Source organism: Anomaloglossus baeobatrachus, chromosome 6 (genome assembly GCF_048569485.1).
Source record: "Anomaloglossus baeobatrachus isolate aAnoBae1 chromosome 6, aAnoBae1.hap1, whole genome shotgun sequence".
Classification (NCBI taxonomy): Eukaryota; Metazoa; Chordata; class Amphibia; order Anura; family Aromobatidae; genus Anomaloglossus; species Anomaloglossus baeobatrachus.
In genome coordinates, this window is record NC_134358.1 from 57,011,761 (window position 1) to 57,022,998 (window position 11,238).

At 39.6% G+C, this 11,238-nt stretch overlaps 1 protein-coding gene and 1 long non-coding RNA gene across 4 annotated transcripts in view; one reads left to right on the plus strand and one right to left on the minus strand.

Annotated features, from left to right (window-relative positions):
• Nucleotides 1-11,238, plus strand: part of TRPS1 (transcriptional repressor GATA binding 1) — a 387,031-nt gene that overhangs the window by 375,664 nt on the left and 129 nt on the right. For both annotated transcript variants that reach the window (XM_075352932.1, XM_075352933.1), the window contains one exon: nt 5,444-11,238. This exon is cut by the window's right edge and continues 129 nt beyond it. In XM_075352932.1, the coding sequence (XP_075209047.1) occupies nt 5,444-6,505 (1,062 nt within the window). In that variant the 3' untranslated portion in view covers nt 6,506-11,238. The remainder of the gene's footprint in view (nt 1-5,443) is intronic.
• Nucleotides 1-11,238, minus strand: part of LOC142317036 (uncharacterized) — a 407,707-nt gene that overhangs the window by 46,105 nt on the left and 350,364 nt on the right. The gene's annotated exons all lie outside the window — the stretch shown is intronic.

Here is an 11,238-nt window from a genome sequence, read left to right on the forward strand (position 1 = left end):
AGGTAAAATGAAGCATTGCAAAAAATTCAGAACTTCCCTATCTTTATATTTTTTGAAACTCAGCAATTCAGAAGCAGAAAATAGACTGCTAGAAATATTTAGGATCATATTTACGAAGCTAAAATGGCATTTTATAAAATGTGGCACAGAATATAGGAATGTACATTTATACAATACTGTACATTTATTTGGATTCCAAAGCTCTTGGGTTTCATGCACATCTAAACTAGACCCCCTTCTCTCAACATGTGCTTTTTCACCTCCAAAAAATTTTTTTTTTACTTTTGCACCCCCTATAACTACCAACCCACAATAAAGGGAATCAGTCAGCAGGTTTTTTTCTTCCTTATCTGAAAGCAGTATGATGTAGGTAAGGAAGTTCTGAATCCAACAATCTATCACTTAGATGACTGGCTGCAACCATGCTGACACAATGTGCATTTTTAGTTTTAGTCATGTAGCAGAGTCCAGAGGGCAGTCCCATCCACACCTGGCTCTCTGTAGAGATTGTATATTAACTGTGAGTTGTCAATAAGAGGAGCAGTGTGCCAGATAAAATGGCACGAGGGAGCTAGCCAAAACCATGATAAGGATCTGGCTGCTAAAACAAACATAGCAAATAAACATAAGATCGGACTGTGACAACGCAGGCATGCCTAAACTTTCTGTCTTAACCCTTACAGCATGCTGACTTCAGCTTATATAGCAAAAACCTGCTGATCGATTCCCTTTAAAGGGAGCATTTTACCAGATTCGTCCCCTATAAACTGCGGCCACCACCAGTGAGCTCTTATATACAGCATTCTAGAATATTGTGAAAAGAAAAAAATTTAGTTCAGCCTACCCCTTAGTTTGTCCACAGCTCCACTGATGCACGGCCTGAAAACGGAGATCACATCCGGTCAATGGCAAGAAAAAAGCGAAAAACAGCCAGCACCAAAATTCTCAAGAATAAAAAACTTTTCTTTATTTCTTCATTTTAAAAAAGAGTGTGCAAAAGTGGAATAAAAACATGGCAGTACCCTTACATGTTTCAGACCTCACAGGGTCCTTAGTCAAAGGCACTATGACTAAGGACCCTGTGAGGTCTGAAACATGTAAGGGTACTGCCATGTTCTAGAATATTGTATATAAGGGCCCAAGCCGATCTTTATAACATAAAAAAGACCTTTTATTATACTCACCTGCAGGCCGATCCAGTCCGATGGGCATCGCTGGTCTCGGTCCGATGCATCCTATCTTCTTGCGATTGCCATCCTCCTTCCCTACTTCATGTGAATGAAACGTCCTATGACATGCACACAGAGAGGCTCCATTGCGCTCCTGCGCATGCGATTTTCTCTGCTTTGCTGTGGGAAAAGCAAAGTACTGTAATGCGCAGGCGTGGGGAAAAGTCAAGCACCACAATACTTTGATCTGCCTTCAGCATGGCAGGAAGAAGTGCGCGTGCGCAGCAGCGCAATGGAGGACCCTGTGTGTATGACATAGGAAGTGTCATCCACCCAGAGCAGGGAAGGAAGACAGAGATAGAAGGAAGAAAGAAGGCACCAGACCAAGATCAGAAACGCCCATTGGACCTGACTACCCCACAGGTGAGTATAATAAAAGCTGTTTTTTATGTTCTACAGAGTGGCCTGGGCTCTTATATACAGTATTTTAGAATGCTGTATATAAGGGCTCACTGGTGGTGGCCGCAGCTTATAGTCACCAAATCTGGTGACAGGTTCCCTTTTAAAGAATGATTTTAAATTGCCTATAAGTGGAATTGATAAAATAGAAAAATGCCTTCTGTTCCTCTGGTAATTCCCCAAGAGCTCCCCTTCTGTCACTTCGGTGGCCCTGCCTATGTTTGTTAGTTGTCCTACAGCTGACCATTATGCTTGATTGCTGTAGACAATCACTGGCCTCAGAACTGGAAGCTTGTTTGGAAAGCCAGTTGGTGCTAGGGTAGTTGGCATGGCGTATCATTATTGCAAGACTGCTAAGAATGATTGGCTGGACTACCGGATGGTGTCGGATTTGTCAGATGGTTTTTAGTTTTTGGGTTTGTTTTTTTTTATCACATCCCATGATTTTTCCAGTTTTTTTTTATTTGAACTTTCGGTAAGAATATTATTTAATGGTGGAAATTTATGAATTGATGATATGACTCTGTCTTTTGAAGTTATTTTTTTAAGAATATTCTATAACTAACTTTTAAACTGGCTCTTTCATGGCTTACTGCCTTGAATAGATGCTATATCAAGGCAAATGTGAGTTCTTAAACTCTTGGCATAAGACTACACATTAGTATGGGAAGGAGATGGACGATTGATGGTGACATTACTGACATCTGTAGAGGTGGTAGGAGGCCCAAGGTCAGCAGTGCTATGCTATATCCAAAGAAAAGGCCGTGATGCTCAGAGCATGAATCATTGATCTGAAAACAACTTTCTTTTTAACTGCTACTATAGGTGAAAATCAAGTGTTGCAAAAAAAAAAAATAGATCGGAAGAATAAATTCCCATGGAAGGGAACAAAAAAACAATGGATATGTGTGATATACGGCAAATCTTTTCAGGAACTATACTACATATGAAAATGGGACTTTCAACTGCAAAAAGGAAAACCGCTACATATGTCTTCTTAACTGGCAAAGAAGTCTCTTCTGCCACAAGGGTCCGGATGCCACTGCTGCCTTTCCCATCTTCTTTAAAGCAACATTTTTTTTTATTGTTTCAGCACTGGATTGGCGATTTAAATGCAAGCCCCCTTTATTATACTTTCCCACCGCCGTCTTCATCCTTTTTTTGGCGCCTCTCCGGTCCCACGGTGCCATCTTGTCCCCTGACTTCTGTCTGGCCGGAAGTAATAATTTACTTGAAAAGCACGCAATACAGCTCTATGACAGTGAAAACAAGACCAGCACAAGGCTCTCCTAGACTTACATTGATTTGCGACCTCCGGCGCACTCTATGAAACACTGGAGCTCTCGGCAGGTCACAAATCGCCAGAGACTGACCGGAGCGATGCTGGAAAAAAATTACAACAGCTGCCGGTGATTATAAAATAGAAAACTTACATTCAAAGGGCCAGTCCAGCGCTAAAATAAAAAAAAATCACTGAAGTGGTGCTTTAGATAGAACCCTTTCTAATTCTAAATGTTTAAATTAGGGAAGACTCATTTGAAAAGTTTTTTGCAAAATTGTGAAATAGGACGTTTTAGTTACACATTCACTAGTATTACATGGATACACCCAAAAAGAAAGCTTTCCATAAAGGGGGAAAACAGCAGGGATAGATATTAAGAAAAAAAAAATCTAATTATTACAAATTGACCCAAGTTATTACTTATCTCTCTTCTCATAATGCTTAACATCTTTTCTGTGTAGCCATAAGGAATGGACCTTCTTGTTCCTGTTGACTTTGTTAATTCTAGGAAATAGTGGACACTTTACCACCATTTCATATATAGTTAAAGTGGTAATCCACTACCTAAACATTGATGACCCATCCTTAGTTGAGTTCATTAATGTCTAATCGGCCTTGTCCGACACCGAGCACCACCAACGATCAGCTGTTTTCGGTGCCGGCGGCAGAAGTAAGTGACCGGGAAAGCTCAATTTTGGAGCTACTCCAACTTCTGATAATGGCCATTGCCGGATATTGCACATCTGCCCCCTATTGATTTGAATAAGAGGCAGATGTGCAGTATCCGGCAATAAAAAAAAATAAAAATGAAAAGGCACTCACCGGTGAAGCTGTACAAAAATCCTTTTATTAGAAAGCGGGTTACGGATCAGGGCATCAGGGGAGGGAAAAACACACAAACATGTTGGACAACGGCCGTTTCGCGCCCTCTCGGGGTGCTTCCACGGGTCCATGGTGATAATTTAACAGAGCCTCCAGTGATATGGTTTGAACAGTGCCCAGCGTTTTCCTCTTTGAACCTTCAGATGTGCAGTATCCCGCCACAGCCACTATCAGAAAACAGCAGCTCCAAAACTTAGCATTTTCGGTCACCTGCTGCCACTGTCAGCACCGAGAACAGATGATTGATGGGGGTTCTGGATATCGGACCCTTTCCGATCAGACATTAATGACCTATCCTAAGGATAGTTCATCAATATTAAAGTAGTGGAGAACATCTCTAAATTTGTCACTGTGCAACACCCCCTTCCTCCCCTCGAGATGTAAATTAGTCTCTGTGCACTTCTTATGGAAGTATAAATTAATTGTGGAAAATATTAATTGATTAGCTATTCCCTCTCTCATCTTGTGTGCTTTTGCCTGGAAAATATAAATTAATTGGTCCCCCCGATTGGTATATATAAATTAATTTAACACAGCACGCTCTCCCCTTTGGAATATATCCTGGTAAGAGAAAAATAGAAGCCATAAATATTACCAGATCGTGTCAAAGTTCCATACACATTAGACTAAAATCAATCGACCCCAGCAATATCCATAGGATTGTCCGACAGTCCAGTGTGAAAGGAGGTTTCCTGATTTCCCCAACAAAGTATTTCCTCAACACACCACTGACCGATTAGACTGGTGACGTCTCTCTCATCATGGACAGAGGAGCTCTCGGTTGAGCTGAGCATTCCTGTTTGCGAGGGAGTTGGGAGAGATAACTGTTGGCTGAATTATCTTATAATATTTATGGGGTCTTTCAATGAGACTGGAAATCATGACATCTTTGCCATAGACACCCAACCCTGCAGCCAATTAGTCACCTCAGCAGTAAGGTCATTGGTGGTCATTCCGTGTGGGGAAGTGATTCCGGTGTAAAGTGTGTCTTCTTTTTCTTTTATCAGAATGACTTCTCCCTGGTACTTTTAAAAATAAGCAGAGACCACAAGATCAATACCAATGACAAAATATTTCTCAGTTCCTAACACTCCCATGCAGTAGTCTCTTCAAATTTTGTTAGGTCATGGGTTGAACTCAATGGACTTAAGTCTACCTTCAACCTTAAACACTATGAAACAATGAAATGTATGAGTTAACTTCTTCTGGCTAAACTCTTGTGATTGACATAAGAGCTACAATGGCTACCCTGATGTCACTCCACCACTAATGTTGTTATTTTTTAGTTATTGTAAAGGCAGATCAATATTGGGGGATTGATGGAGGGAGGGTTGTAGTGTTGCTCACCATTTGTGTGGTACATCAATGGTAATAAATCTACACATTGTCTGTTGAGAAACACAGTGTATTGATGTTTTGTTTTATTTTGTCGCTCCTATTATATTTACGGTTTTTGGATTCTCTAAGATTTGCATTCAGCGTCTGCACCTCGTTAATACCACAATGAAGAAATGTATGCAGTATATGTCTTCTCTTTAATTCCACACACATTGCTTTTGACTAATGTATTTTATTACCTCTGAAAAGAATTTTATAATCAAAAGTAGATGACTTTTGGCTTATTTGATATGTGTTTTTATCTCTTACACAGACTCCCAGACCTTTAAACATCATTAAGCAAAACAATGGAGAGCAGATCATTAGAAGACGGACAAGAAAACGCCTTAACCCAGACACTCTGCAGACGGAACAGTTAAGTAAACATCAAAGAGGGAGCAACGAGGAGCAAACTAATGGAAGTCTGTTAGAGAGGAGGTCGGATGATCATTCAATGGAAGGTCACCAGAGAGAAGCTCAGCAACTTGTAATGAATAAATATGAGTCCCAAGCATCATTGACTAAAAGCCATTCTGCTCAGCAGACAATAATAGTCAGCCAAACTATGGATGTCCACAAAAGGATGCAACCTTTGCACATACAGATAAAAAGTCCTCAGGAAAGCAGTGGAGATCCAGGAAACAGTTCATCTATCTCCGATAGCAAAGGCAGCTCAGAAAGAGGTAGCCCAATTGAAAAATATATGAGACCTATTAAACATCCAAACTACTCTCCTCCAGGAAGTCCGATAGAAAAATATCAGTACCCACTCTTTGGACTTCCGTTGGTCCACAATGACTTCCAAAGTGAGTCTGACTGGCTGAGATTTTGGAGTAAATATAAGCTGTCTGTTCCTGGGAATCCTCACTACTTGAGTCATGTGCCTGGCCTACCAAACCCTTGCCCAAATTATGTGCCTTATCCCACCTTTAATCTGCCTGCTCAATATTCCACTGTTGGATCAGATAATGACATTCCTTTAGACTTGGCAATGAAGCATTCCAGACCTGGGTCAGCATCAAATGGAGCCTCGAAAGATAAAATTAAGTCACCTTTGAGCATAAAGGATGAAGGTTCATTGAATGTAGTGAAAACTGAGAAAGTGGATAAAAGTACACAAGATGAACTTTCGACAAAATGTGCGCACTGTGGCATTGTCTTTCTGGATGAAGTTATGTACGCTCTACACATGAGCTGCCATGGGGAAAGTGGACCTTTTCAATGTAGTATATGCCAACACCTTTGTACGGACAAGTATGATTTCACGACTCATATCCAGAGAGGCCTACATAGGAACGTTGCACAAGTTGAAAAGAATGGAAAAACTAAAGAATAAAATTTTAGCACTTAGCACAATTAGAATTGGGTCTTCTGAATAGAAATTCAGTAGCTTGTAATGTCTGACCATGGTTTGCAATACATTTTCTGAGTACGGAAGTCAACATTGGTTTCTTAATTAATAGAAATACTGTAGAGCATAGCTGCAATGTTAGGCCTGTCTAATGTGTTATCTCGATCTAAAAGTGTTTGTAACAGTAATAAGGGAACTATGATGAGTTTATGTTCTGGGTTTGAAGATCTATAACTCATGTTCTCAATGGCACTGCCATTAGGGCTAATGTAGTTGTCATTTCACAATATGGGTGTTACTGCTACGTTGTTTAGGCCTTTAAATGTATGAGGCAAAAATATTTCAAGTTAAGCAGTTTTGGTTTTGTCTGAAAAAATTTAGTATAATTTGCAAGTGATTTAACTACTTGTTTACTGTAGTTTTAAAGAGGGTTCTCAGAATTTAAAGTAGTCACTACCAGTGATCAGTACTCGTAACGAGCAGTTGGATGGTCGTATGGGGGCGGCTAGAGTACCCGATGAGGAACTCGAGCATTTTTCCAGAAAAGTGATTGAGTTCTCCATTGACATTAAATTATACTCTGGTAGTCGCGTCGCTCCCATCCGAGCATCCAATTGCTCATTACCGGCACCAAGCACCCTACCATGGTAGTGTTTGCTCATCACTAGTAATCACCTCTCCAAGTGTTAAGTAGAGATGGGTGGATCAACTCGTGAGACTCCATTCCATTGGTTAAGTCACTAGTCTTGAGCCGCTACATGGGAGGCTCGTGACTTTCTTACATTCCAGGTTTCCTAGCATTCCTTTTGATTAGCAAGGACTGGCTTAACATTATCTGTGCATAGCACTGCAATGATGACTTTACACCAGCCTTGATAATCAAAGGCTTTTCCGACTATCCTGGAAGGTAGATATTCATGATCCTCTCATTAACCAGTCAGAGACTACAGAGATGATCGATCCTTCCAAATCTAGTGTTAAGTATTTGATGGGTAGGCAACCCACCATTGAGACCCTAACATAATTGGAGATTGGGAAGCACATGTCTATTGTTTGAGTGAGTATTGTTTGTGTACCTTACAAAGTTGGCTGAGCACAGCATTCAACTATTTTGGTAGTATGTATGGTTGACTGCTTCTCCACTCAGTCAATGGACATGGGATTTCCATTCTTGCTATAAGGGAAGGGGTCTCATCAGTACGACCTCCAGTTATCAAACACTTATCATCTGTCCTGGAGGTAGGTGGGAGCCTTCAAAAGTCCAGTGGGTGACCTTGTCTCTAAATGGATGCTTATAGAAATAAAGCTGTCAATCATTTTGTCACTCCATCCACTGGACTCATAACTCATAGTGAGAAGAAAATGATCTAAAAGTAAGACTTTTACCAGAAAAAAAGTTAATTCATTCAGTCTAGCCACTCAACTCTTAAGACTACAGTGTGCAGAGATTTCACTTATTTGCAAGTTATGCTTGATGTTTTGCCACAAAACTATATATTAATCTGCTTGGCTTCCTTGGCATTAATAGTATGATGTCCACAGATTGGCAACTTTGCTCAACGTGATAGGTTCCCATTAAAAATGTGTCCTAAAAATTTGGGAGACTAGCGACAGCACCTACTCTCAATACCAACTTTTATCAGACAGTTGGAGGCTCCTATTCTTTACTTTTTGACCAGCACATTGAGATAGCTACCTTTACTTTACATAGGAACTGATTAAATGTATCTAACAGTCACAATGTGGCCGTGGAATTTAAGGGTACATAAAGTAAGATCATAAGGATAAAACCCTTTCATATTAAAATGTATCATTTTTATGTACAATTGAACCTCTTCACCTATTCAATGAAAACAATGATATGCCAAGACATTCTTCAACTTGCAATGGCACACACTTTTGCTTAAAATCTTCTAAATTTACACATCGACATTTCTCTATTCGAATATATCAGTGATTTCCAACAAATGCAAATGGCTGTACAAATATTTCCTAATGTCATAGTTGATTAGGTCGAAAAAAGTCCAATTTACTATCTAAATTTCATCTTCATGTTAAGCCCAGCTTCCAACACAATTTAGGTTGTAATGTTCTGCATGTTTGTTTTTGTTTTTTTTTCTTTGGGAGGGGTTAGATGAAAATAGTTATTTGACCTAAATTTTGTCAGCCAATGGTTTTCATTGGTTAAATTGTAGTTGTTAATGCCTTAAAATATTAGCCATTAAAGGGTTTGTCTAGTTTTAGAAAACCTAAGTAGCCAGAGCGGTTAAAGGTGTACTCTAGGGAGCTAAAAATGCATTTAAATCCTCATTCTGTTAACAACTATAAAGCCTCATTATTTTTACTCTTCTTAAATGTCACGTAATGTGGTCTTAGAGTTACTCACTGTGATTTCACGTTACAGAATTGATGTTCCTGAAAGCTTCTGAAACACTATGTTGAAGATCAGGGGGCTTAGCTTGCTTTTTGTTTGTTATGCATGTTACTACTCTTCCCCTCATTAGTCTAGTGGTAGGCTTCTCACTTGGGGTGCGAGGGGTCCTAGGTTCGAATCCCGGACAGAGCCCATGGACTCTGTTGGGATGCGGCAAATTGTTTGTTCTAATCCTCGATGATGCCTACATGTGTTCATTGGAGGAAAAGCCTTGGTTACGTATTTTACTTCCCATCATGTTACTACTCTTAAAATACCCTTCTCTCGACAGAAGAGGTCACCAGCCTGTGGCTTAGGAGCCAGTGTGGCTTGCTGGCCCATGATGTTTGGCTCACAGCTGTCTGCTAGCTTGGGTCATTTGCACTAGGTCTTGCAAATGGCTATAAAGAGCAGGTCTCCAGATGGTGACATTTGTGAGTAGTCCCATACAGAAGAGCAGATCTGAATGGAGGTAGGAACCCCTGGATATTGGTATACAGCCTCAGTGTAGTGATTTCGGTGGAAAAGCTTTGTCTGTCATTATACTGGTAATGGGGGCTCTGCGTGTCACTACTGTGTGGGGTGGAAGTTAAATGTGGCTCACGACTTTCTCTCAGAGCTGAATGTGGCTTTCAAAGTCAGAAAGGTTGGGGACCATGTGGGTGGGACTTGCTTCTTACTCATTATGCATGTCAGCCCTCTGACCAAGTGTCATACCTGGCTGTGTTTTTATGCCCCCCTAAGTCACCCTCTTGTCCTATGCTTGCATGGCATCGTCACTGCTCTGCTTCCCATACTCTTCTATCTTGTTCCTTCACAGATTGTATGTGATATGTTAAGGAACATGAAGAAGTGCAAGAGAAGTAGTGAGGGAGCCTGGAGCCATGACAGTACACACTCATTCTGCACTTCTTTACATCATTTATGTGACCCATAAGCCTTTCACTATAAAATGGGAAATAGGTTGCAGACATCAAGCGAACACAGCTAGATATGAGGCTTAGTAATTGGGAGCAAGAAATAAGCCAATACACCTGATCTACGATGTAGCATCCCAAACGAGAGGTTGATGCAGTCATGACGTGTCTTGAGGGATCAGTGAGTATTTGGAAAATCACATGAAGTGGCATATATGAACAGTAAGAAGGATATGAGCCTGCATCATTTATAAGAAAAATGTGGATTGAAATATATTTTCATCTCCACGGAGAACTTCTTTAATGACTAAAGAGATCGCCTCTGGCCTTGGAGGATCCAATGTATTTGTGTATTATGTTCACAGGCTATAAGTTTTAATGTGAACTGTGTAGAATGTAATTTTTCTGGTTCTGGTGGTGGCACTGCAGAGAAATTAAACATTTGCTGCTGGATTTTAGCAAAGTTTACAACTGATGGAAGGGTTCTCAGACGTGAGACAACCTTTGACTATGTATCATCAAAGGCGCCTTCTAACAAAATGTAATTTTCCAAAACAGACAAACCCTTTAAAAGATGTTTTATGGGACTTTGCCTAACTTGTAGGTGGTATGTTTTGTTCTGTACAGTGTAACTTAAGAAATTTAGTTCATGACTAAATCGGTAGTCCTCTACTGGGCAAACATTGGTATCTCTGCTCATTATTTTAATTTAATCAACCTGTCCATGAAACTGCAAGTGATCATACAACATCGAAAGTGGAAAAAATGAGCCTTATTTATCAGAACTATCCAATTGAACATTGGCTCTTTGTTCTATATCAGCCAATCAGACCTCAGCATCTATTACTTTAACTTCTATGGTGAAATGAAAAAGCAGCAGGGATTGGTAATGAGACCAATATTCTTGAAGGTTTGGACAAAAGGTGTCCAATTGATTTAAAATGCTAATTTTTTGGCGATTTGGGCAAGACATGACGGTTGGAGATTTCAAACAAAAAAAGAAAAAAACAAGTAACAAACTTTGGGTCTTATCTTTGAAGATCATTGAGTGAATGAGCCTACTTTAGGATTAGCCAAACTGCATATCTTACCTATAAAGCTGGTTTCATACACTGCATTTTAATGCAATTTTGGTAGCATTTTTTGCATTGTATTTTTATTTTATTTTTTTTGCTTAAAAATGTTGAGGGTTTCAGCAATTTTTTTCCTTTTAATAATTTTTTTTTTCCAGGACTTCAAAAATACAAAACAATTACTCTTTTGTTTTTAAAAGCTACTAAAAATGCATGAGAAAAGAAGCCATTAAAATACAGTTTTAGGTGCATTTTAAAATGCTGTAAAAAAAGAAAACAAAATAAAATAAAAATAATAATAATGTGCATCAAGGA